This window comes from Phyllostomus discolor, chromosome 8, assembly GCF_004126475.2.
Source record: "Phyllostomus discolor isolate MPI-MPIP mPhyDis1 chromosome 8, mPhyDis1.pri.v3, whole genome shotgun sequence".
Taxonomy (NCBI): Eukaryota; Metazoa; Chordata; class Mammalia; order Chiroptera; family Phyllostomidae; genus Phyllostomus; species Phyllostomus discolor.
The window spans coordinates 13,621,485-13,648,664 of record NC_040910.2 but is presented as its reverse complement, the minus strand read 5'-3'; the positions used below and the strand labels follow the sequence as shown (position 1 = coordinate 13,648,664).

The 27,180-nt window shown below is 41.5% G+C and overlaps 1 protein-coding gene across 2 annotated transcripts; it reads right to left on the bottom strand.

The window, feature by feature from the left end:
- On the bottom strand, positions 1–27,180 carry USP38 (ubiquitin specific peptidase 38). 2 transcript variants are annotated; one of them, XM_028520231.2, is made up of 10 exons: positions 25,875–27,180; positions 23,960–24,095; positions 18,404–18,533; positions 16,610–16,711; positions 12,506–12,664; positions 10,231–10,424; positions 7,425–7,518; positions 6,653–6,759; positions 4,165–5,524; positions 1–1,217 (listed from the first exon to the last, which is right to left on the bottom strand). In XM_028520231.2, exons 1-10 carry the CDS (start codon positions 26,554–26,556, stop codon positions 1,056–1,058), a joined length of 3,126 nt encoding a protein of 1,041 aa, XP_028376032.1. In that variant the 5' UTR covers positions 26,557–27,180; the 3' UTR covers positions 1–1,055. The 2 variants fall into 2 exon arrangements, with proteins under 2 accessions (XP_028376032.1, XP_035887734.1); XM_036031841.1 differs by lacking the exons at positions 12,506–12,664; positions 16,610–16,711; positions 18,404–18,533; positions 23,960–24,095; positions 25,875–27,180 and adding an exon at positions 11,373–12,435.

The following is a 27,180-nucleotide window of genomic DNA, read 5'->3' as shown; positions in this document are numbered from 1 at the left end:
TACGTGATCAATGTTTAATATTTTGAGGAGTAAGTAACAAAATCAAAAAAGATTTTTTTACTTGACTATGTCCATTTCCTCTGAATTCTTCTAAGAGTTAAAAACAAACTATCACACGCCGATTTAGAACCATCAGATTTTACTTCAGGAAAATCTAATACCTTTCAAAAAGTTATAATTTTAATGTTAGCACAAAAAATTACTTCCTAACATTTCATTTTAAAAAAGCTTTTCTGCAGCCAAAGACTCCTATTCTTGAATTACAGTACTGCAAGGCACATACAGAACTCACCTCCTTCAAAACACACAGAAGATAGACTCCCTGAAATAGAATTTTAAAATTCTTAAACAATTAGAAATACTACAAAGTTAGCAATTTTTAGGTAAAAATGTTGCTCCTATAGGATCATGCACCTTTCTTAAAAATCGGTTCAGCGCATATGTATAAATAATCCCTTTAAAAACACGTGTCCTTGAGACGCAGATACAGGGATGCGGAGGAGAGCGCTGGGCGAACCCGGACGGCGCTCTGGCCCGACCGACTCTGTGTTATTGCCGTCGCCGGGGGCTGTGTCACCTCTAGTGCTTTCAGAGATGTGAGTTTGACAATGGGGTGACTACACAGGGAATAAAGGATTTTCTTTTTCAACAATATTTCCTTCAACTCTAACATAATTCTTTTATAAAGGATGCTAAATGAGTTATACTTTTCTGTTCAGTAAAACTGAGGATAGAAGCATTTAAATGCCTCTACTAAATGTAATGCAGCTTAATTAGGGACCGGGTACACACTTTCCTCAGAACATTTTTTGGTCGAGCATGTCTAACCACAAAAGCAAATGAAATTTTGAGAGGTAGATTTTTTTTTCCCATGATGCATTTTGTTAATAAATGTATGGTCAAGAGAATAAAAACAAGCACTGAGTGTGTTTTCTTAAAGTATAAGGGTCTAATGAAAAGAAAAATAAAAGATATGATTCTTACTACAGTCTGACATTTTAACAGTCATAGTACGGGATGTTTTGTGACCAGTGCATTTTTGGACTCGCTCAGGATCAAAACACCAGTCTGCTGACGGTATTGAATCCTCCTCCACCCCCGCCGCCCGTCGGGCCGCAGCTTCCGGGAGGGTCGTTGTCGTCAAACCCGTTGGGCCGGAACGAACAGGAGGCAGATGCCGCTTGCAGTGCCCGGGCTCGAGCATTCAGCTCTTGTTCCTGAAATGAAAAGTAATTGTAACAAAATTAGAATGCCAAATACAGCGGATGGATAGATCATCTACATAAATATTTTAAAACGGCCTCAATCCTTAGTAACATCCTTCGTGTGTTAGTAACTTTAGAAATACTGACTGCACTAGCCCTTCCCAACTCGGACTAAGCACAGCGTCGCGGACGAGCCAACAGGGTGGAGGACAAAAACCCTGGGGGAAGACCGCGGAACACCAGATCCTGAAGGCTGGCTGTCTCCACATCGCGCTCTACAGAAGAGGAATCTGACGCCCACAGTCCTGAGATTTCTCTGCAGGAACGCTACAGCTCTTCTTACACTTGTCAACACGCACAAGAATGGGTTTTGTCTCGAATGCAGAGGATGCAGAGTTCAAAGGTTACGACAATGGACTGACTGCCTACTCTGCGTCAAAGTGGGGCTGTTTTGGAAGTGGGTGGTTACAGTAAAAGATATCAATAATGACAGAAGGTTGAATTTTTCCTCCCTTATAATATTTCTAAGTAAAAATACGCATCACAAAACACTACTGAGGAAAGTGGATTTTCTTAAAAATCGTTAATGTTACAGTAAGTCTATCTTCTTACTGTAACATTTAGAAGTTTTCTCTGTCAGACCATTAAAAATTTGACCAGGAATCATATTCACTTATGTGCTCAAGACACACACTAGGTGCTCAACAAATATTAGTGACTCGGGTCAGACAGAACACTATTAGGCACTTAGCTGCAAAGGGAGAAAAAGTGAATAAATTCTGGCAAATTCCTTTGGCAAACTACAAACCTGGGTTCTAAAAACTGGAATAAACTCCTTGGAAAAATACGTAAAAAATTCTCCCACGTTTCTGGGAAAGGGTCTGTAACTTTCCAATGGGGTCACGTCAACCAGGCCCCAAAGCCACTGCGGCAGCATCGGCCTTAACCTGTTAGGCACGATCACCCCGAAGAGCTTTCAGGGTGCAGTTAACATTAGTAACAAAACTTGTACTACATCCTATTTTTTTTAAGTTTATTGATTTAGTTTTAGAGACAGGGGAAGGGAAGGAGACAGAGGGAGAGAAACATCAATGTGTGGTTGCTTCTCACACACCCCCTACTGGGGACCTGGCCTGCAACCCAGGCATGTGCCCTGACTGGGAATCGAACCTTGACTCTTTGGTTCACAGGCCAGCACTCAATCCACTGAGCTATACCAGCCAGGACTATATATCCTATTTTTTAAGATAAAAGTCCAGTTACTTTGCTCCATCTGGCAAGGTAATATTATTATATACTTTCTAACTAGATTTTTTCCTGTTAGAAATTGAATAGTTAAGTATTAGTTAAAATTAAGACATCAACTATTAAATAAAATGAAGTTTTAATTTAGTGATATCTTTTTTGCTTTAAATAACTTGCCAAGCCGAGGCGTGAGATGAAATTTAGAACTGCACAACGCTGCAAAACTGAGTGACAGCGCATAACACCTTTCCTTTTACAGTGACAATGAAACCACAGTGAATGGTGTGTTGCACTCAAGCACTGTGCAGCCAGGACGTGACGGGGTACCTGGCAAGACAGAGAAAACCAGTGCTGCGGTGCAGTACAAGCAGTCGCTACGGTCGGAGAGCGGCATTCCTGCCCCAGGAGTTAGAGCAGTTTTTCAATGTCTCAAAACCCACGTCATTCCTCCGGTATTTCACCCAGTCACTGACATAGAAATAATTTGCGTATTTCCAAAAACGCAAGATTGCACTGGGTCATCATCTCTTTATGTACATTACAGGAAATTTCTATTTCAGCCTGGCCCTCTTACCCCCACTCTGCCTCTTTAACAACTTTAAGAATTGTGACACGTAGCATCCAGTGCTCGTTTGCTCCCGGCGGGGGCGCGGCCGCGTGCATTCCATTCCCTGGATCACCAGCCTCCCCACTGGGTGTGAGGACCTTTGTGAGCCAGTTCCAACAAACATTGTGAGCTCCTAATTTTTTTCCTGTATTGTTTTTGTCACTCTCTAGTACATTGCCCCACTCCTCTAAAAATGTATCATATATCATTATTTGACTATTTTATAATACAGTAAGTTTCAAAACTTTTGAGAAAAGTTCTCTCTAAAAGTCAGTAAAACCAATACTGTAGTGGCCCATATCTTCTTAGATTGTCTGTATCTTTTAGTAGCTTTGGGACTTTTAAGCAAAAATTTTAGAAACTTTTGGATTTAGCCAGTTAATATACCTACAATGTCACCTGTAATTTACTATTGGCCCTTTATATCAACAGAAACTTCACAGGTTTCAAAGAAAAATATTTTGGGCAAGATCTTTTTTAACTTGAAAGTAATAAAATCACCAACTCCTTACAAAAAGTATATTTGTAAGTAAATTCAGCTTATATAAAATATGCTCCCATGAAAGGTTTTATTTACTAATTGTTTGTCTTCTTGGTTTTATTGTTCAGATCTTTAAATAATATGAACATCCTTTCTTTACATGTTCTCCGTTCCAGTGTCCTTCATCTTTTCCACCTGGTGTCAATAAAGAGCCCTTAAAATATGTGTACAAAGGTCTCGAAGGAATAAACACCAAATTTAGCAGGTGTTTCCCTGGGCACGTGGGACTGAAGGGAGAGGGAGGATACTTCCATTTTACTAAACTTTCTATATTTCTGTATGGAGTGATTTTATAATAACCACATCGTTTGTAATGGAAAACAAGTCAAGTCCTCTCTACTGCACGTAACTATAACTTTTCATAACTCATCACATTAGAAAGTAAGAGAGTTTAGTTATATAGGTTGAGCCCATTTCATATAAACCCGGTCTCAAATTTCAGAATTACTACTCTGTCAATTCCTTGAAGAGGCGTTAGTTGGATTTCAAAATTAGGATGCTCATTTCACGAACTACCAATTGTTTAAATATTTTCCACAAAGGAGGAAGTTTCTTTCCCCACTCACCTGCAAATACAGTATATTGTCTTTTGTAATAGCGTCCATAAGTTCTTTCTGTAGAGGCGGGTCTCCGTTGACCCAGAGTCCGCTGGCTGAATTATTACCACTTAAAGCGTTAGTGCTGTTCTGTTTCCTGTACAAAAGCACGTACGCTGTGTCCTTTGGAAATCTACTTGTGATTTTCTGGACTGACTGAAATGAAGTAAACGTCACCCGGCTGTCGTTAAATAAAAACCACTCTTTGGATATTTCCTTGTTTTCCAAGTCCTGTTCGACAACTGCGCTGGGACTCTCCAGCAGGTGACCCTGGGCGGAGGCCAACGCCCGAGCCTCAGGGTGGTGGTGGCACGGCCGGTACGGGGCCCCCGTGCCCGTGACGTTTCTGGCGTAGGAGTAGTAATGCCCGCTCTCCGAGGAAACGCCGGAGTGCACGACAACGGAACTCAGCAGGTAGGGCACCGGTCTGGGGCAGCGGTCTTCCTCGGTCCCAGACGGCTTCAGCTTTTTAGCCAGGCTTTCACTAATGTCAGTAAAGTCAACATCTATAGACCAGCTTTCTGACAGTGAAGAGAAAGAAGTAGTTCTTTTGACTGGCAACTCCAAAACCAGTGGCAGTGACACATTGTCTAAGATTTTCCTTCTCACGTGATACTTCTGATCGTAAGAAAATCGCAGGAGAGTGAGAATAAGGTACTCGGGCTCCTCCGTGATTTGCATAGTTTTCTCGGCGTTCTGCAGAGAGGCACAGTTTTCACAATAATACTGGTTGTCTCCAGTGAGGATCTCTGGAGCCAAAAAATAATTTAGTAAGTCAGTTACTGAAGGCGTGGCGTCAGCCCCCAGGTTCTGAGGTACATCTTTATTAACAAAATTCTTGCTAGGTTCACTAGGGACAGAAGTGTTTTCAGCACAGCAAAACTTATCAGGAGGGCTGCCTGCCCTTCTCTCACTCAGGGCTGAGTCACACACGAAGGCCGCTGTTACTGGGTCATAAGCTCCTGGCTCTTCCGAGGGACTGGATGCACAGAATCCCACCGGACCCCCGTCCTGTGCGTTGGGGGATGATGCGGGATCTTGGAAAGACAGGTTGTCCACAGAGGAGGAAGGACAAAAGGCCAGTGAAAGGTCTGTAAAGGCTTCTACTTTCTGGGAGGTACTCCTGCAGTTCAAACAACAGATGTGAGTTTGTAGTTTTCCCCCAAACATCGTTTCTATCAAAGTCTTCTCACCATCACTGGTGTACGGGGCCGCTGTCAGTGCGGCTGCCTGACCGGCTACTTCCTGGAGGGAGGTTTCAGGGCAGCTCAGACTTTCAGAAAGCTTGCGTGAGGCCTGAACTTTCAAGATCTTCTCTTCTTCGTGGAGCCTGCAGGAGAGGGTATCATTATACGGCTGCTTCAGGTAAGTTTAAATGTCATTTCTATTAAAACATATTGGTGACTTATATAAACAAATTATTTTATCAAATATAATGCTTAACTTAAACATCAAGTTTCTCTTCTTTTAATCAAGAGGAATATGAAACAGTTTGAGAACACAGATTAGAAGAAAAGCTGTGGGCCATACTGCCCTATATTTCATTACGCTTTCTTCATTCTACTGTTTTACAGCACTTGTTAGGTTATAGTTAATTATGTGTGTTTATTAGCTGTCTTGTGCATCTCTGCCTGCCTGGCACAGAGAAACCATCTAACCTGTCCTTGGCTGAACGGATGAGAGGTTGGACATGGGAAGCTCCACTAACTTTACTAGTCATTCCCACAGCGGAAGGGAGGCCGACACAGGAGGATACAAGGAGAGAACAGGCTCCATTAACTAAATGGTAGAGAGACGACGACATGCACCAAACCCACCCCAGTACGAGCTGGTCTGAAGGGACAGCCACTGCACTGCTGGGTCTCAGCACCGGTTTGCACTCTCACCCGCGAGCTTTCACTTACACCGTTATACCTATCAATATTACTATATTCAACACTGAGAATAAAATAAAATATATATTTAAAAACAATTCTAAACCTGTTACTTGTTAATATAAATAAGATTTTTAGTGAAAAATAGTTGTGCAGGCTTCCACTTTCTGTAGTGAGGAGAACGGCACTGTCGTACATTTTGCACATATTTCGAGAACCTGGCTTAACGGAAGACAGCCAGATCCTCCCGTCTGCTCTGCGTTCAGTCTCGTGTGACATGCTGTTTTGGATAAAGAACATCTGGGCTCAACCACGTGCACACGGACACACAGCCAGAAAAAGGAAAGACCCCGAAAGTGTTTGGGGAACCCCTAGGGGTCCTTGTGCCACATTCTGAGAACAGCTGGTCTAAAGTAAGGGAAAGTAAACCAAATAAATAAAAGAACATAAAAATTATAATAAATGTACGGTATTTTAAACATTAACACCTGAAATATATTTCCAAAGCTAAAAATAGTATTGTGTAGAAACAATGTGTCCTGAAAGAATGCGACTCCGCCCCTAGCGTCACAAACCCTCTGTACCTGTCGAGCAGAAACCTGAGGTACTCGGAGCAGTCCTGCTGCGACCGGGGGGTGAACCAGGGGGGTCTGGAGGCCTCAAAGAAGATCCGGGGTGCGTACGCTTCTCTCTTTTGGTATCCGTAGAGACAGTACGAGGAAATGATTAGCACACCATGAACCAAATGACTGAAATCTTAATATATGTTTAATCAAGATTACTTAAAATTACATCGCGCTTAACCTTTACTATAAGGGGTCAAACACGAAGGCAGATAAATTGGTTACAAATACAGCCAGACAACCTTCAGTCATAACTTCTCGTTCTGCAGATGAGGATTAAGACCTAGAGAGACTATGGACTTGCCCAAGGTCATACAGCTAAATCAGTGACAGGAGACCCCATCTGAGCCCAGGGCTAACCCTAAACATAATGCTCAAGGCATCCTCCCCCTGACGGTTGTGTGCTTGGGTCCACAGGATTATGTTAATTGTTCATTTCAGTGACAATCAGTCTATTTAGCATCTGTACACAATCAGATTTTCTCTCTAGTGATTAGAACAGGTCAGCAAGAATGGAAAGCAGGAGGAAGAAATGCAAACTTAGTGCATATCCTGACTTCAGGCAGCATCTCTGCAGCATTTCTAAGTGGATTTGTGGTTCTGGGGGAGATATACATTATTTCATCAGTTAAAAAGGGCTTACCAAGTTTGGTATAATGTGAACTTTAAAGAATATTGTATTAACATGCATGTTATGTATATTAACATATATATGCTACATATACTTACTCACCTGTGTATGAGCCAAAAAGGCAAAAAGATGCTGTAATTTTTTCATTAATGAATTGCACCCATTTAGATTTAAAGATAATACTTGTCTCCTAAAACTGAAAGAGAATAAAATGTGATTTAGTAAAAATGTGTATGCACATGCATTTTAAAAGCTAGAAGAAAGTTAGTTCCAGAACATAACCCTCAGAGCACAGCCTCACTGGCCCGATGGCCTCTACCCGGCCAAGTCACCCCGCGGCGTGGGGCGGAGGGCAGGAGAATGGCGGCCCGTGAGCACCGGCTATGCGGCCTGCACACCGCCTCGCACCTTTCCTCTGTTCTGGGTCATTGAGTAGCAATGGATTCAACTATTGGTTAATAACTTAAACTTACATGTGCGTTATTAATAGCTTAAATTCTTTCAAATTTGCATGAAATAGGGAGACCCTGTCATTAAAGCAGACTATGAAGTTAGAGTGATTTAAAGACTGCATCACAGGAACACTCGGGTGTCCACTCGGAAAAAAATGGCGTTAGATAGGGTTTTACATCCTCACAAATGCCAGCTGGGGTGATAAGCTACATGGAAAATACAGAACTACTGAGTTATTTAAAAGAAAAGGGGAACATTTAGAGAGGGAAGCCTTCCTAAAATTCAGACACTCTAAACAAAAAATAGCAGATCTAACTACATAAAATAAAAAATTGCAAATAAAACACTCTGCAAATCTGAACTGCACAGACTGGAAGACACTGAAATCAATATGAAAAAGAAAAAAGATCCAACAGAAAGGTGCAAAAGGAAAGAATAGATTATATAGAAAAGAAACACAAATGAACAATATCAACAAAAAATAGATAGGAAAAACTCTGTAATGGTCAGCAAAATGTAAATTAAAAGAAAAGACATCTTCACCCAGACTAGCAAAAATTTTAAAGACCGCTAAACTTTAAGTACTGCTAAAGGTATGAGGTCAGAGGTACAATCATGCATTAGTACGCAAGTTCAAATACGGTAGGTAGCCTTTCTGGAGAGCACCTGGCACGTCCTAGCCAAAGAATACACTCTCATAGGCACAAGGGCTGAGAGAGGTTCGTTATGAGCAAAACAAGCTGATGATATTCATCAACAGGAGTACGGTTAAGTAAATTATGGCACACCCTCTACTGAGAAAGACATAGTTCTGTCACTGCCCTAACGTGGGGCTATTTCTCCACACAAATCGTTGAAAGATAAAAATAAAATCAAATAGCTAGAAAATATGCAAGTAGGATTTGGAAAATCCTACAAAAAAAGACCTGGAGCAATGCACACAAAACTTAAATTATCTTTGGGAATGGAAATGTCTGATTTTTTTATTAAAAAATTTATTTTATATACTTTTAAATTTAATTTTTTTGAAAACCACGAAGGATTCACATGTTACCAAAGAAATAAAACACGCCGCTGGCCTTCCCTGACACACTGTCATTGGACTGCTGGGTGAGAGGCGTCCTGAGAACCGCGGCGGCGTCAGAACCCGCTGAGTCCCTGCCCCTCCAGCTGTGCCAAGTGCCAGTGCGCCGGCTGGGCTGGGCGCCCTCTGGTGGTGAGAGACGGTTCTTTCAGGGCTGGGCCTGGTACCACTCCTGCCTAAGCATGGACATTTTCTTAAAAACAAATAAAAATCCCACATACAAACAAACTGAAAAACAAAAGAAAATACTAAACCAAACAGAAAACACCTTAGTGTTGACAGTATACAGAGTGGGGGAAAATAGTTCAAATGTGACTTGAATTCCTCCTGGCTTTTCCGTATTCCTCAGCTGGGTGAGCTCTGCCTTTAGGAGACTTGAGCTGACAACTGTTTTTGCATACAGTGTAATTTGATTTTTTGATGACTGGGATGCGCATCCTACATGGCATGTATGGTAGGTTTACAGTTGTTCATATGGAAAATAATACAATAATTAATGAATAACAATACAAGAATAAACTGTGTTTCAGTGCTCACAACTGTAAATCTACTTTTTTGCCCCACCCCGTATTTTGGGGCCAGGAAGTAAAATAAAGCTAACTCTTCATCTTTCAGTTTATGGTTCCTCTAGGGAGACAGAAAACTTTACAAAGACTTGGAACTCAACTTGTGAGCATCTTTAGTCAAGTTCCATGAACCCTCTGTTGGTACCGAAGAGAAAAAGCCCACCGCGTGTCTGGCTTTAGGAACAGTCTACTTTTACAGAGAGCATGCACATGCTAACGACCTCTGACTTCCTATTTGCTTGGCTGTAGAAGAAAATGAATTTAAAAGTAAATCTGTAAGGCAAAGGAACATGCCTGTGTTTACATTTGTTCAATATCAACCAACTCGGGGTGGGAAGCAGGGCGTAGCTTTTCTTTGGCAGCAACAAGGAAGTTACTGATCTGATAAACTGCAAGTTATCGCAAGCAGAAAAAAACCAAATAGGACCCCCTCCAAAAGATATACAGGTTTAAAAAAATACACAGTCTTATAGGATAATGACACAACAGTAATTGAAAACACAAACTCTTTGGCATAAAAATCAATCCCTCTGTTACACTAATAAATACCAAGAGTAATTCACAAGATTCCAAATATAATATATAATATAAATATAAAAGTAGAATTTATGTAAGTTAATATTTTAGTAGTTCCTGAGCACTAAAAGCAATTTCATTTCTGAATATAAGACAATTATATGAAAATGTTAATATTTCTGCGATTTATAAGCAATAATATGAAGACAATCTTACCATTATACATTTAATCAGCATGCATTATTTCCACAGTTAAAAGGAAAATACAAAGGTTCGAATTTAAACTTACTCAGTGGCCATAAACAATGCTTGTATAACACTGTTCATATAACACGTATTTCCTAGGTTAATAAGACCAGTTTTCCCAGTTTCAGATTTTCCAGAAAGTCTAGACAAGCAAGATGCCAAAGCGTTGGATTGAGAAGTCCAGGCACTTTGATTGAGAATCAACTTAATCTTCTCTTCACTGGGCTTAGGAAAGTCCTGTAGGCCAGAAAGGAGAAAGTTTTAATATAGAAACTATTTTTGTTATTAAGTTAATTAACATCATAAAGAAGATCCTTCCACTGATACTTACCGTATTTTGCTGAGTGTAATGTGCACCCATGTTTTTGGGCCAAACTTCCAGGAAAAAAATCTATTTTTTAAATTCAATTATTTACTTATTTATATTTAGATATTTGTTTTTTGTATTATAAAGGAATTTTAGCATTTATTTTTGAACATTTTATGGTACAAGAAATTTTATGTAACAAATAATTACAAAACACAAGAACAGATACAAGGTACCGTATTTTGCTGAGTATAATGCACACCCGCATTTTAGTGCTGATTCCCAAGTACAATTCTCATTATATGTGGGGACTAGTACACCCCATGTATAATGTGCATCTCGGTCATCAACAAATCAAATTACAGTATATGCAAAAATAATTGTCTCCTAAAATATACTGAAATCTCCTAAAGGTAGAGTTTATCAAGCTGAGGCATACTAAAAAACCAGGAATTCAAGTCACGTTTGAACTATATATATTTCCTATTTTCCTGTAAAATGTTTTAAAAACTTTTGAGATCAGAGAGCATACTGCAGCGCTATTCAAAGGCAGTGAATAAAGACTTAAATTCACTTCCTTTTCATTCACTACTAGTATTTACCCAGTACTAACCCTTATACATAAAATCTCAAAGCAACCAGGAGTGAAAAATGAAAGCATCTAAGCACAATGACCTCTGATTTTGAGAAATAAAACTCAATCTTATGTTTAACCATACTGGAAATTATTACAAAATACAGATTCTTCTTACTTGCTTTGTGATATATGAGATAGAATGTTTAGAGTCAGTGATTTCAAACATGAGTAGAGCACTTGTAAGTACAGCTGGGAAAACCATGAAGGCTTTTGTGGACTGCTGTTAGCATCTGGTACTTACTGGCACCTCAGAAGACAATTTCTGAAGGAATTTTAATCTGATGTTTGTTGCTGTTGTTGACGGCTATTAGAAAGTGCTTTCCTGAGTTCAGAGCAAGATCCTTGCTTCTTCTGAGCCTATGTCAGTCAATACAATTTTCAACATGAAAAGCACGAAGAATAGCAATCAATTAACAACAGCGCCACCTTTCACCTACGGACACAGCGACATCACAGAGCGAGATTAACACGGCTGTCGAACAGCTCCTATACACGAGACATTTACTTCTGCAAGCGTCACAGGTCATGCCAATGGTACGTGCTAACTGTTGAACAGCATTGTGTTTGGGGCTCAACCAACATCATTTAATCTACCTAAGTATACAGTAAAGAGAAGACATTTTTATTCATTTCAGATACAGAAGTAAAGATAACGAGACCTTATATTGTTTCAAACCTCACAAATGAGTGCTATTAATAGAACTGGCGGATGATGACTTCTGATTAAGTCTGGCTGAGGCAAGTCCTCAGTGCTTTTGCTGCACTCCCATCATGCAGTCAGTTCACTAAAGCAGAGTCTGCCTATTGTGACCCCGTCTTCCAGACAAACAGCAGCAGTGCTTTTGGATCCAACATGTATATGAACTTACAAAACAAGGTAAGTTCACAAACAAGTCAATTAAAGATTCTCTGAAATATGGACATTCATGAACAGTTCATGGCTAAAATGGAATTTAAAAACAGCACAGAAACCAAAGTCAAATATTTTATTAAAATGTCTTTCCTTGATTCTAAGATGCATCTTACATATTTTAACACTTCTGATATTGCGAGGCACCCTGATGTAGGCAGACACTGAATGTAGTGTTTCTTTAACAAATTTCCTCAAAAGCTGTTATAAATGTAAAGACATGCCATATAATTGATGGTATTCTAGAGTTGAATATGGTTATTAATTGAGATTAGTTATAGCAAATAAGAAAGATTACCCACTAAATACTAATGAACCCTGATTTCAACGGCATTTTTCAAAAATAAAAAGCATAACACTGTCGACTTGTAAACTGAGTAGCTGGTTATAGGAATGTTTCGCCACATTCCTCTTTTGCATCATGAGCTGCAGATCTACAGACAGTGGTACAACTATCATCATACCTTTACTGCTTCCAGAATAGGTTCATAAAGATCTGGAAATCCAGAATAATGATACATCATACAGTGTATCAATTCCGTTAACTGCACCAAGAAGGCTGTACTGGAAGGCAGGCCATCACTTCTCAAGGAGTGAACCAAATGAACTACATGAGGAACAATCTGAAGAGAAAAGAAAACAAACATTCAAGTTACAGAAATTGGCAACAGATTCTCTAGCCTACAAATAAAATCCAATTGTTACACAATCAGCAAATACGCTTCTATTTGTTTAGCCACAGGCTTTTTTTTCTAAAAAAACTGAGAAGTAAAAAATTTCTGGAATATCAAGGAAAATCTAGTTTTCAAAGTCACATGATTGTAATTCCACATAAGATCCCTCTTTCCATCCTTATTCTCCAACTAACACAGCCTGAGATACAAAATAGGAGCCTTCGGTCTCTGCATTCTAAAAACTGCCTTCCACTGAAAAATGTTAGGGCTATTATATTCCCAGACTGTCCAACAGGAACAAACTTTTGAAAGGTGAACCTAGAATTAGCGTAAGAGCTCCATCTAGTGTAAATTTTAGATTTTTCACTTGAAAGAATTATATGTACTTGACACATTAAAGTTTGTGTCAAAAAAGTCTTCAAAACACCTTATGCACGTAACCAAAATTATAGCTCAGTGCACAGGAACCCCTCTTTTAGATGAGCATAGGGATGATGCCTTACGTTAGCTAGCTAGCAGGGCTATTCCTACAAAAAGATCTCCACTCCCCATTCTAAAAATACAGGGGTCAGAAACTATTATTTTAAAGGAACTGGGATTAAAAATAAGAGGGAAATCCAAAATACTTATTGCTTATAAACATGTAGAAAACTGTTAGTGTTATAAGCACGATAATGTCCTATCAGTATAAAATTAGACTAAAAAGTCAATATAGAACCAGTCACATATTTAAGAGGTGATTAAAAAAACAACTTTGCAGAAATGGCTCATTCTCTTAGCACAGTGTTATACTTGTTCTGACTAATTATTAATCATTGGGTTGGCCAAAAAGTCTGTATGGTTTTTTCTGTAAAATACAGACAAATTTTTCATTTTCACCAATAACTTTATTGATTTGTATATTTTGAGTATGTTGGCTATCTTCTGCGTGGCAGAATGTTGACTGTTCTCAACTAATGTCTCAATTTGATCGCTATCAAGCTCAGCTGGTCTACCCAACCGCAGGACGAGACATTTCCAGCATGAAACTTTGCAAACCACTTTTGACACGTTCAACCAGTCACTGCATAAACCTTTCTTGGCATTTCAGTTGCATTTTAAACCTTTCTTGAAATAAAAAAGCATATATATATGCTGAAAATGTTGTGTATTTTCTTCCATCTTTTTAATATTAAAATAGCTACACCAAAATTCACCAATTTTGATGTTTTTTAAAAAATGCATGCTGATATGACAGCTGTCACAATACAATCTAACAAAATTGTTTCGAATGAAGTTAAAGGTAACTAAGCACTTACTATAGCCTTCTTACAGAAAAAAACCAAACTTTTTGGCCAACCCAATATAATCTGATACTATACATTTACACTTCATATGTAACAGCATCTTATATTACATTTGTAGAGCATCTTTTTGGTTGCTAACTAGTGATTAAAGTGAAGCTATAGCTCTATGGTCTTATCATCAAACAACATTAACAACAATTACAGTACCCTAATCAACTCCCTTTCCTTCCCTAAAAAGAAAAACCATATTCTTACATTAACACCATTGTTTTCTTTCTGCTCTGTCTGGTTTACAGTTATGCTTGAAGTCTTATAGCACATTTCAGCTTCTGTACCACCTTCTCTAATTTTCACCAAAGGTATCCATCCATCTGAGCATGAAACTATCCCAGTTCCCAATGAGTTCATTCTACTGCTCTCACCTGTCCACTTCTAAGCAAATCTGAATTACAGTTCTGCTGCACATCTATCAGATACTCTCTTGCTAAAATAGTCAGAAATCAAAAAATTTTTTTCCTAATTTATTTTGTTTCCTCAGAAGTGAAGAGGGGAGAGATGCAAAGAGGAGAAGAGCATTTTAAAAATGATTATTTAATTTAGAATTCCAAATCTTCAAAAGCTTTTCTGGTATAAATCTGGTCTCTGTAACCAGGCAATACAGTTGCCTACTACCGCATCCTGCGTACTCAAAACTCCTGCTGACACAGAAACAGGACAGAGTGCGTCACAGGCACACGGATCTACGTCCACGCAGGCTGTTCCCCTCTAAATGCGTGAAAGTTGAGTTTTTAAAAATGAGCAAATATAAATGGAGGGATTGGTCAAAAGTAGGCTTACAGTTGTTCTTATGGAAAATACTACAGTAATCAATAAATAATAATGTAAGAATAAACTGTTTCGAGTCCTCACAACTGTAAACCTACGCAGCCTACCCTGGTATTTGTAGACATTGTTGTAATACTCATTAAAGTTGCTATTTGAGAAAATGTATGTAATTTATTTAGCTAGAATCTTTGATATTTTTACTTCCGTTTAAATTTTTTCCACTTGTAAAAAGCATATGAAAACAGCTTGGTCCATAATAACTTATATAACATCAATCTTGGTTTGCTCTAAAGTACTCCTGAACATGTAATACAGTGAACAGTGATGCTGATGATTCCAGGTTATCGCGCACACTTCGGAACTCCTGAGTCCTCTGCTGAGTCATTTAGAGCCACAGGTGACTAAACTACCACATGACCCTCCACTAGACGCCCAAGTTAGTTTTAGCTCAGTAACGGGTCAGACCATAGCCAGTATGTAGGTATGATTTCGTATGTACTTACTTTGATAAGCCAAATATTTCAAAGGAAACCATTTGTTATCTCAATTATACCGCCCTCCCCCCACCCCCGAGACATCAAGCAAGGAATTTGCTCCATGTGAAGAGTAATAATCCTCAGAATGGATGATTAAGTTATGTTAGGGACTCCACTTCTCGGAAATTTTGAAAGTACACACTTTCTCAAATGGCGCTCGTGACTGTGCCTGAAGACAGGGACAATTGGTCATTTTTTCCCTCGGGGGACTTTGCTGGTGTGCCTGCTCTGTTAGCTCCAGTCTGAGCTCTGTCTGCCTTAACGGACAGATACAAGATTATTGATTGATGATCAAGTGCAAGAACTGGGGCACTCAGCTGCAGAAATCACTCATCCTAAATGACATCTATGGGTAAAATGTAGCCATTCATTAGTAAGGCTTCCTTACTACAAAGCCTGCGAATTTTCCTTCGGTGGAAATGAGGCACTGGACAGCCCTTGTCAGTCAGTATATGGTTCTGTGAGACTGGTTACATTTCTAGCTAATAATAATTGGAACCCTATACTTTTTCGTCAGTCTCCTTTGAATTCGTGGAGGGTCAGTACTCCTATGAGTTTCACGTTGTGGATGCGCTGATGACGGGTTTCTCATCCTGTAACACTGAGGAGCAGACCCTGCAGGAAGTGCGCAGCCAGATAAAGCTCCGCTCTCCTGCGAGGCCCCCTATAAACGGGCAGGTTCCCGACATAACTTGCATCATTTCTCACCTGCAATAACTGATCATCAAATTATTAAAATTATTAAAAACCAGTGGTGTAGCTGGCTAAGAGTGGTGGCGCTCTGCACATACTCAAAAGGAGGAGTCACCAGAATCTGTGGGCCGAGGGCCGAGAGAGAATGAAGGGCCCCAGCTCCAGGGCTGACGTCTTCACACTTTCGGAGTTCTACCGCAGTCAGCGGCTTCCAACCATCTCACCCCTCCTACACTGTTCGAGTGTGCCACAGACAACTCTGAGGGACCACGACATGCGACATCTCATGTGACATCTCATGCAGCACAGCAACTTTAAACTGCTGGTTGTGGCGACAGGCGGAGTGGTTTTGGTGAGATGCAAAACATTCTGAAAATATATTCTTTTGAGGGAAATCCCACCATCTCATGTCTCTAAGAGATCGTAAAGCTATGTGTAACACTTAGCCTTAGAACTAACCCACAGTCTTTTCACTGTATGCAAATGTGACTCAATGTTAAACTAGCGTTTTAAGACAGGGTTTTCCGACGCAAAAAGCTCCTGTCGTAACTCACCACGTGGAACGCCTCCGGAGAATGCTGAAAGCTGAGCAGCATGTGCGAGAGGACCGCGAGAGCACCGGGTCGCACAAGGGGAAACCAAAGTCGGTTAAAGACCTTCAAAACAACAAGACATGCGTCTATAGAGTTTGCAAGGAAACCATTAACCCAACCAGAGGTTATTTTCCTAGGGCCCAAAACTACCCACACACACATCCCCCTTCCTTCTGTCATAACACATGTTAAACTCTGGGAGAGGGAAGGGGTTGGGAACTAATTCGACAGAGATCAAGGGAACACAATGGCCTCACCAAATGGTAAACTTTCTGATCAAGTGAAAATCTGTCAAATCGCGTTTACAGACAAATAAATCCCTGGTCCATTATTCATTCAACTCACTCGACAAATATTTATGGCGCACCTGCTGTTGCTCAGCTCTGTTTAGGCACTGGGGATACAACAGTGGATCCCCCCAAAAAATCTCTCACAGGGCTCTCTGTGGAGGATGGGGAGGGAGACACAGGTGCCATGAAGACAGGGCGAGTGAGCAGGGAATGCTGGGCGGCAAGGGGCCTGCTGTTTTACCCGGGGCACTTAGGGAACGCCTCACGGAAGAGGCGGTGTCTGACCGCACAGCCGGGAGGGACTGACAGTAAGCCTGATAACCACCCGGGAGAAGAGCACGACAAGCAGGGCACAGGCCTAGTACCGCAGGTCCCGAGGCCTCGCCCTGGCGCACTGGACACAGCAAGGACGGCACAGTACGGGAAGCACAGAGCCTGAGGCACGGACGGGGGAGGGGGGGGCTGGGTAGGAGCAGCAGCTGTGGGCCAGGTCATGTAGGACCTGTGGGACCCCTGTCCGAGACCATGGGCAGGAGTGGGAAGGCTACTGCTGTCATTACAGAGAGGGGTGATGATGCCTTTGGACCAGGAGAGTAGCTGGTTAAAAGTGGTAGCATTGTGGGTATTTTTTAAAGGTGGAATCAATAGGATTTGTAGGCTCTGGGCTGAGAGAGAATGAAAAGAGACAGGGAGAGCTTCAAGATTCTTGGCCTGAGCAAGTAGAAGGATTGAGTAACCACTTGAGGTAGGGAAGACCAGGCCTAGGAGGGAAAAATCGAGAATTTTTTAGATTGTGGATATGTCGAATTTGAGATCCAAGTATAGACACCTGGATACATGAATATGGAGTTCATGGAAGAATACTGGACTAGAAACGTAAACCTGGCAATCGTCAAGTGAGGACGTACTCAGATGTATGTTATGGATGTATGGGTGGAGGCGACAGTAGCCAAAGACGAAACTCTAAGGCGCTCTGACCTTAGGTCCGCCACAGGAGACTGAGATGCCAGCGAACTAGGGCAGAAACCTGGAGAGTCGTATAAGGTCCTGGAGACTGAGTGAGGAGGGTGTTTCAAGAGGACGTGACCAACTGGGTCAAATGCTGCCGGCAGGTCAAAGGAGAGGGGGAGGGAAATAACTCCCGGGTTTGGCGACAGCGGAGGGCACTGGTGTCAGACACAGTTTCGGCAGGATGATCTTAGTAAAAGCCTTATTAGCTGGACTCAAGGGGTAATGGGAGAAACAAGTTTTCATATCAGATATGTGAAAACAGCAAAATTATTTTAGTTACCTATATTTGAAAAGCACTGTCAATTCTACAGCCTATTCAAATGTATTATCCACAACAAAATCAAACAAGAACATACTCAAAATAAAATGCTTTAAAGGGGACCACCCAAAGATAAAAAGACCGGTTATGTAAGTTCACACACTCTAATCGATCTGTAAACCCTCGCCTGCTCACCAGTTCTATCTTCAGTAAAGTCACATCTATCAAGATAGTAAACTTCTGGACCCCCGCCAGCCCTTTCAGGAGCGCGGTCACCCACGTGTCCACGTGCTGAGCCAGCGGCCAGGACAGCCAGTCGATCATTCTGAAAGTTGAAGACAGACAAAGCCATCAGCACCGACAATATTTTAAACATCATTTCACTAGAAATAACAGGTAGGATAACCGCTCACTCTGGGACTCAGTATTTCCTGAGTTTGCTTGTGAAAAGCACTATTAAGACGTAGAAAGTAATACAATAGGTGCTTGTACTCAAGGAGTTTCCAATCTTGTAAGCTGAGTGTCTTACATATAAAACACATTTCCATAAAAAGAAATCCTGATAAACGATCATTGCACATAAAGTTTTAAATTTATGCCATGTACTGGTAATAGGTATTAGACAAACTTACTCTAAGAAGAGTGGTTCAAACATAGCAGTCTGAGGAAGACTGCTATAAACCACATGGATATAAACCTGAATTTTTCCTCTCAAAATATGAAATGTACAATTAAAAATAAATATATTCTGAATTGTGACACAGGTCTCTTCATCCCTGTGAAAATCCTACTAAACAAAGGCAACAAAAGGAAACTTCAAGTAGATAAAAGTGCACTGAATGTGGCAATATCCCAAACAGCCTCCTTTTGCAGTCGCTTTCCTTCCTGAACACCAGCCCAGTTAGATGGGGATAAGGACAAAGTGACAGGGTGTGACGGAGACCACCAGCCCCCACGAAGTCCGGCACAACTGCGGGAATGCAACGGGCCACGTGTTCATGTGATCTGAATCAGTGGTCCAATCTGGGGGCTTATGTAATAAGAAAATAGTAATGAAAAATCCCCCAGGATTTTAAAGTCAGAGTGATCTGGTTTAAAAACCTCAGTTCCCCATTTATTAGCTGTGGGACCCTAAATACTTATGTAAATTATTGAACCTCTTTGTACCTGTTTCCTCATCTGTAGATTACAGGTAAACACACTTATTGCAGAGGGCAGACATGAAGTTACTATGGGGTTGGCCAAACGTTCGTTTGTTTTTTTCTGTGTGATGGCTCTAGTAGCACTTAGCTGCCTTTAACTTCATTTGAAACAATTTTGTTGGATTGTACTGTGACAGCTGTCATATCAGTGTGCATTAAAAAAAAGCATCAAAATTGGTGAATTTTTGTGTAACCATTTTAAAATTGAAGATGGAAAAAAATACACATTTTTTTGTATGTTATGCTTTACTATTTCAAGGAAGGTAAAAAGGCAACTGAAACATAAAAAAGGATCTGCGCAGTGTGTGGGGAAGGTGCTGTGACTGATTGAATGTGTCAAAAGCAGTTTGAGAAGTTTCGTGCTGGAGATTTCTCATTGGACAACGCTCCACACTTGGGTAGACCAGTTGGTTGGTAGCAATCAAATTGAGACATTAACTGAAAACAATCAACATCATACCATGCAGACAACAGGTAGACGACATAGTCAAAATATCCAAATCAATAAAGTTATTGGTGGAAATGAAAAATGTGTCATTTATTTTATGGAAAAACTAAACTTTCTGGCCAACTCAACATATAACACTGGAAATACTCATGGTAATGCCACTCTTCCACTATGTACCAATACAGTAGCAATAAATAAATATATTGACGGTACAAAATGTAAAATATAAATACTAAGTATGTAAACACAAGACCAAAAGCAGCTACTAATATGTTAAAAGGACCGACTTCTAATTGAAATGCTTCTTTTCATTACAGCTATGGTGTAACTATCTACATTGACATTGGAGTATCATCTTTTTTTAATGGAAGACTTTTCACTTTTTTTTTAACATGAAAGGGTTTTTTTTAGATTTTATTTATTTACTTTTAGAGAGGGGAAGGGAGGGAGGAAGAGAGGGAGAGAAACATCAATGTGTGGTTGCATCTTGCATGGCCTCCACTGTGGACCTGGCCTGTAACCCAGGCATGTGCCCTGACGGGGAATCGAATCTGTGACCCTTTGGTTCACAGCCAGAGCTCAATTAGCCAGGGCTTGGAGTATCATCTTTATCAAGGTTTTTGCCCTTAAGATTTAAATGTTCCATTAGACATTAAGCGTTGCCCCAAAGTGCAAACACACGGTAACTACAAGTTATCCGTACGTCCCGTTCTGTACACATTTTGTCTCTCTTGTTTTTCTGGTCACCTTCCAACCACTGTGGCTCTCAGGCACTGCTGAAGTAGTCTGACAGCTGTTCCGTGTCTTCTGACTACCGTTAGGCTGATTTTCACAAAAGTCTGAGGCCACTTCACATACATGGAGTAGGAGGCAGATGCTTGCATTTGTGTATAAAGAGTGTATTCACTGCAGCACTGTTTGTGTGACGGGAAAATGGCAAACGGTCTAAATGCCTCTCAATACGGAAAGGTCTAAGTACACTGTGGTACTGATACTGTGGAACATGCAGTTTTGAAGAACAAGACAAATCTGTATGAATCTACCCCTGGAGATCTAGCATGGAAAGATCTGAAATGCTGTTGAATTAGAAAAGAAAAAACAAAACCCAATCAGTCCTTTGAAAACTGTTGTTTAACAGAAAGCCATGACATGTTTTTGAGTGTAAATATACACACACAGAAAGAGGAGGAATGCACGCGAGCACATACATTCTGCTCCCTGGGGAGGGGCACGGAGACAGTGGAGCCATACTGGGCTCTCCAGAGCCAGGGCCCAGGCCAGCACTCCCTGAGGCCCAGCTCCAAGGGGAGCCCTGAGTGGCAGAGAGGGAGAGAGTGGGCGGAGCGGAACGCCCCCTTGCCCACGGCTCTTCACTATCAGTGACCACCCAGTCAGCCATTTCCCCTGTATTCCCCATTCCCAGCACCCCATTTCATAAGCTGCATAAACTACTTCTTTGTACAAATCAAACACAAAACAAAACATGCAACTTGGAAATCTTAACATTAAAACTGGAAATAGTATAAAAGGCCACAAAATAGATTTAATCTTCAATTGTGGAGAATAAAACCAATTTTCCCTTTTAGATGGCAACTTAAGGGCTAGACTCAGAATTCAGTTTTATTTGTTCCAGCGTCCTAAAAATTAGGAAACTTCATATAAAAAAACTGGATTTCAGGCTTCTTTACCATATCCCATGTCTACACAATCTCCTGACCACCCTGAAGAAACTTCAAATCAGAAGTAGCACAAATTAGAAGCCACAAATACGAGTGTCTGTTATATAGCAGGTACTGGGGTTAAGTGCTGAGATGTAATAGAGGAAGCTGTGGCTTCTGCCCTCAGGTTGGTAAGAAAAGCTAGGAAAGGTGGCAGCAGCCACACAACACACAGGAGGACCGGTATCTGAACTAAGCTCTGCTGGTGCACAAGGCAATGCTTGTGGCTACACTTTAATCACACTCCCGCCCTCTCCAATCTGGTTGAACACATGCCCAGATGCTGCCAGACACAAGCAGTGAACATGAGTGCTTTCTATGCTTACCTACAGTAATCCTATCCACCATGTACTGACTACCATGTGAATTTTAAGGACACTTAACCCTAATATACTGATTTAATTTCTCACTGTTTCAACCAAAGTTGTAATTTACATTCTTTGTTTCCTCCATTAGACCATGAGCTTGAGAGCAGGGATCTTTTTTTCCTGTGGTTTTTAATCTTTAGTCATTGATCTCTGGGTCCCCAGCACTCAGCATAGTGCTTGGCGCTGAGAAGGGGCTCAAATTTACTGAATAAATGAAAGCATTTCTTTCTATAGCTAAAGAAATCCCCCAAGCCCCACCTGCTCCCAAATAACTCCCCCAAATAAAAAGACAAGCAACTTGAAAACCTTAAAAAAAAACTAAAAAAATTGGTAACACGGAAGACCACAGAATTGATTTAAATTTGTGAACAAAACCAAGTTTCACTTTTAGATGACAGCTTAAGGGCTAGTTCCAGCCTTCAGCTGTACTGGCTCCAGTGTTTGAAAAATTGAGAAATTTCACATAGAAACCTGGATTTCAGCCTTCTTTCGGAGTTACATCAATAACACAACTCAAATTTCCCTATGGCAACAAGGAAGTTGGAGCTGAGGATCAGCTTTCTCTATTAGACGGTGGTTGTGTACCTACTCCCCACTATTTCAGTTCCCCTGGCCTATTTAACGGTACTTATCTGGTCCTGGTATGGTATTTGTATTTCTTTGCATTACGGTAATGACAGTAAACTGTAAGTATTATGGGGAAGTACGGAGTACAGGGAAGTGTAGGTAGGAGTATGGTAAAAATGCACACTGCTATTCTTTTCAACTACATTTCTAATATAATAACAGTTACTTTAGGTAGATTACATAATAGCATCATTTAGCTAAATTGGCAAGGCAATACAAAAATTGGATCACAACTTCCCGTAGAAACAAATAAATAAAAATTGTTTTCCAAATATATTTTAAAAACAAAATAAAATCAGAAGCTGGATACCATGGCTGTCCTGAAAATACTGAAATATTAAGACCAGGAATGCTAAATGCCAAGGAGTAGAATTTGCATTTGACTCGGTAACCGGTAAAAGTCACTGCAGTTTCTTGATCAGAAGGGTAAAATGAGTAGATCAGGCTGACTTAGAGAAGAGAGGCAAGCAAAAAAACCAAGGACAAGACTCCGTTGCAATGTTATGGCATGAAACGAAAATATTAGCTATTATTTAAGGTGACAGACCAACTGTTTTCTAATTTCACTTTTACTTGTGAAATCTGTAATTCTCTGAATCTTCCTATTTTACGTAGAGGTGAACATAATTTATGATGCGCCCATCTCAAAAAGAAAGAAACTCCAGTGCTGTTGCAGTCACACTGGTAAAGCAGCGTCACCGCCGAACAGCACACAGAAGGAGTTTTATAAGGAAAGATGGAGGAGATAAAATATTTTTCTTAGAAGTATGAACAATGAGGACTTTACATAAAGAACTGGAACTAAACCGCATATAAATGTGAATTGATAAAATGATAATAATAAAGGGAAAAGTAAATGAAAAGAGATAATATGAAAAAGATGCTAACAGTATAGTGTCATAGGAGTAGCTAGGTAATAATAAAATACAAAAGAAAACAAAAATAATGAAGAACATTTTAAACAGACAAATGCCACCAGTGTATTACTCAAAGCTCCTGATTGAAAGAGAAAGTAAAAGTATGTACTTAAGCAGACAAAAAAAAAGACCCCAAGAGAGAAGGAATAGGTAGCAAGAAACAATGAGCAAAGAAAATATATTGATAATCCAACGAACTCATGGTTGTAAAATAAGTATAAATGTATGTGTGTTTTGGAAATTAAAAAAGCTGAAATAAAAATGCGTTTGTGAGTTACTGGGATGCGGGCCAAGCCTGTAGTAAGGTAAACAATTCATTCCAATTAATTTGGAGAATCTTTACATATTTGATTCCATGATTTCAATTTTAAACATTTCTCTTGAGTTTTGCATTATCGACAAAATACAACCAAGTATCACCTCCTCCCAGATCCACAGTTACCATCCACAGTGTCATGAAGAAAGAAGTACCTGCAAAGAGCTTGGGTCATGCTGGCATCTTTGACGTTTGGGTCCGTAGTAAGGCTCCTGATGAGGACTGTAATCATCTGAAGAGGAATATGCTGCACGAGGCTTGCCAATGCTACGGAGGGTTCAAATGATGCGTCTATTTGTTTAATTAAAAGAAAAAAGAGACATTGGCAAGAAGGTTCAAGTGCAGTACTTAGAGAAAACAATGACCAAAACCCCCAAACATGCAACTGCAGCAAAGGTGTCATCAGGGAGCAGTCATTGTGCTCCACCTCCTCATGGGTACTCTCACGTACAAGGAATGTTACCGCAGAGATCAGGAGTGAGCAGCAACGATTGCTCGTTTATAGACAGAACTGCTGCAGTATAAAAACTATCGTTCAGTATCACCACATTTAGTCCACAAGTTACTTTACTGCCTTGCATTCTTTAATATTAAGTCGTTGTCATGCCAAAATATTCACTTATAAAGCAGAAATGCAAGGCACTAAAATTCCCACATCAGATCCCCCAAAGTAACTTATAAATTATTAATTACAGTAGTCTTTCAACTGTTCTTAGGAAGATTTTTATAAATCTCTTACAGGAAATTAAGGTGAATTTTTAAAAAAGATTTTATTGATTTATTTTTAAAGAGGGGGAAAGGAGGGAAAAAGAAAGAGAAACATCTATCAGTTGCCTCTCTCATGCCCCCTTCTGGGGACCTGGCCTGCAACTCAGACACGTGCCCCGACTGGGAATTGAACCTGTGACGTTTCAGTTTGCAGGCTGGTGCTCAACCCACTAAGCCACAGCAGCCAGGATGAAAGTAACGTGAATTTTGAGGGGACTTTGCTTAAGCCATATAAAAATTAAGCAAACCTAAAGCGAGCACCTTTATTGCCACAGGTGAAAAGTTCTGGAAAAATGTAACAGTTCTAGCCATACTGGCAATACAAGAAAGGTTTCAATTAAAAAACCCCTCCAACTTACATACTTAAAATGCATAGTTGGTAATTCCTTCATAAATGTACCTAATTCATCAGAAAGCATGGAGCTTGTTAAAACTCGGCTATTATTTCTGGTTCTCAAGATAAAGGAAGACCCCCCTCCTTCACAAGTTCAGTTTCCAACTATGACCAGAGAGAATGGTTGTACCAAGTGACAGGCAGTGAACATGGTTCTGGGTCTACTGTTTCACAACTCACAGAACTGGAAGCTCCAAGTTCAAACAAAGAATGTGAATGGACAGGTAAACTTCCTGGGTGACAAAGCATTTTCTTGCTAAATGTCACTTGACTGCTCCCTGATTTCTAAGGATGCAGTTGTCCGGCTATAACCCAAGGGAAAAAAACACCTTTTTAGGTCCTCGAGCTCTTTCCCTTCCATCATTCTAGCTGCAGCCTCTCACCAACTCAAAGGTAGACAGAAAATGTCAGTTAGAAAGAAACTACATGCTTACTTGGGATAAGCCAGTAAATAAAACAAACTGCACAGCCCATTAATGAAAAAAAATGGGAAAACTAAAAACCAGGAACAACTCATGATAACACAATGATAGGGTTACGATACAGTAATAATATGGTAAACATTACGCTGCCATTAGTCACTAATAAATAGAAGCTTTATATAGCAGCTGTCACCCTCAAAGCATCCTATAACTTAAGCAGAGGCTGGTTAATTAAGCAACTTGTTTGGTGCCAAAGCTCTTACTTAGCTCTCGACGTTCTCAACCTTTAAAATAAAAACACGGCCTATTTTTTAAAGTGGAGACGACAGCCTGAATAGGGTAGTGGGTAGGAGTAAAATTTGGGATGAGGTACTAAGACTTGCTCTCCATTAACATTTTCAGGGTAGGGAAGCAAACACGGGGTGTGTGTGGGAGACAGGCTGAATTTCCAAGGGAGATTTTTTTTTGGACTATAACGACCCTTACCTGTAGAGGAAATGCTTGCAAAAATTTCCTGCAGGGACGGCAGCAGAGTGGAGGGCTCGGCCTTCCAGATGTTCTGCAGCAAGTTACTCACTTTTGTCACCTGAGAGACATACTCCCGCAGCTCTTTCTCCTGGGTGGACTGGCACTGGAAGTGGCCTATCGTTCGAACCAGCTGTTGACAGAAAGTAATGGACAGTTTCCCCTTGGGGATGCATTGCACGAAGTCGGTCAGGAGGTCGCTCAGTCGGGCACACAGCTGCGGCTCCGGCCTCTCACACACCATCCGTAGCACCTCCACCTGCAGGAGGCTGAAGAGGTCCAGCACCGAGGGGCAGCTCATGATGAGCTTCAGGCCGTTGTGAATGTAGTCTAGGATGGCTACGTCCTTCCTGTCCAGCGAGTGGTAGCCCTGCTGAAGGAGGCCCAACACGAACGTCTTGTTGAAGAAGGACTCGAATTCGGGCCGGTGGTACCGTGCGTAGGCCTCCAGCACCTGGTGCCCCACCTGCCGCTGAAAGTGGTCCTGGCCCTCCAAGATGAGCCGGGTGGTCAGGTCAAACATGGCCTCGCACTGCGCCTCGTCTAGCCAATGCTCAGCCGACTCCACCACCTTCCGCACAATCACCCGCTTTAGGGGCAGCGGGTGCGAAGAACTCACCAGGCCCTCTAAAATCTTGTCCATTGTCGCCAGGCTGCAAGGCCAGAAGGTAGGGTGCGGGCGGAGACAGCCCCGAGGTGGGGCAGGGGAGCCCCGGGGCGGAGGTGAACTTGGAGCGCAGCAGCAGCGGGATCGACCACCGCCACCGCCGCCTCAGCAGCCACATTTATCGGGCAGGGGGGCCCATCCAAGCCCGGGCGGGAGTCGGAGTTGGCAGGCTCGGGGCGCGTAAGAACCGGCACCGCCCGCGGCGGGCCTAAGGAGCCGGAGGCCCGCAGTCCGCCGCCGCCCCGAGCCCGCGGTCCTTCTCAGCATCAGCACGGAGGCGCCAGCGGAGGACCCCCGGCGGCGGCCGGCGCTTAGGGTCCGGGGCTGCGAGCCGGCAGGTGGAGGAAGCGGGTGTCCGCGTCCCGGGACAGGCGTGGGTGTCCGAGCTCCAGGAGATCTTGAGATGAAATGGGCCCTGGTCTGAGCCCGGAGCCGCTGTCACCGAGGGTGCTTGATCAGCCGGGGAGAGGTGAACACCCTTGACCCGGATTCAGAAGGTCCAGCAAACAGGAAGTGACGGTGTAGGAATCTTGGAAAAGGCCCGCCCCTTCGTCCCGTCGCCCCGCCCCAACCCTTCCGTTCCTCTCCTCCGCCCCTGCG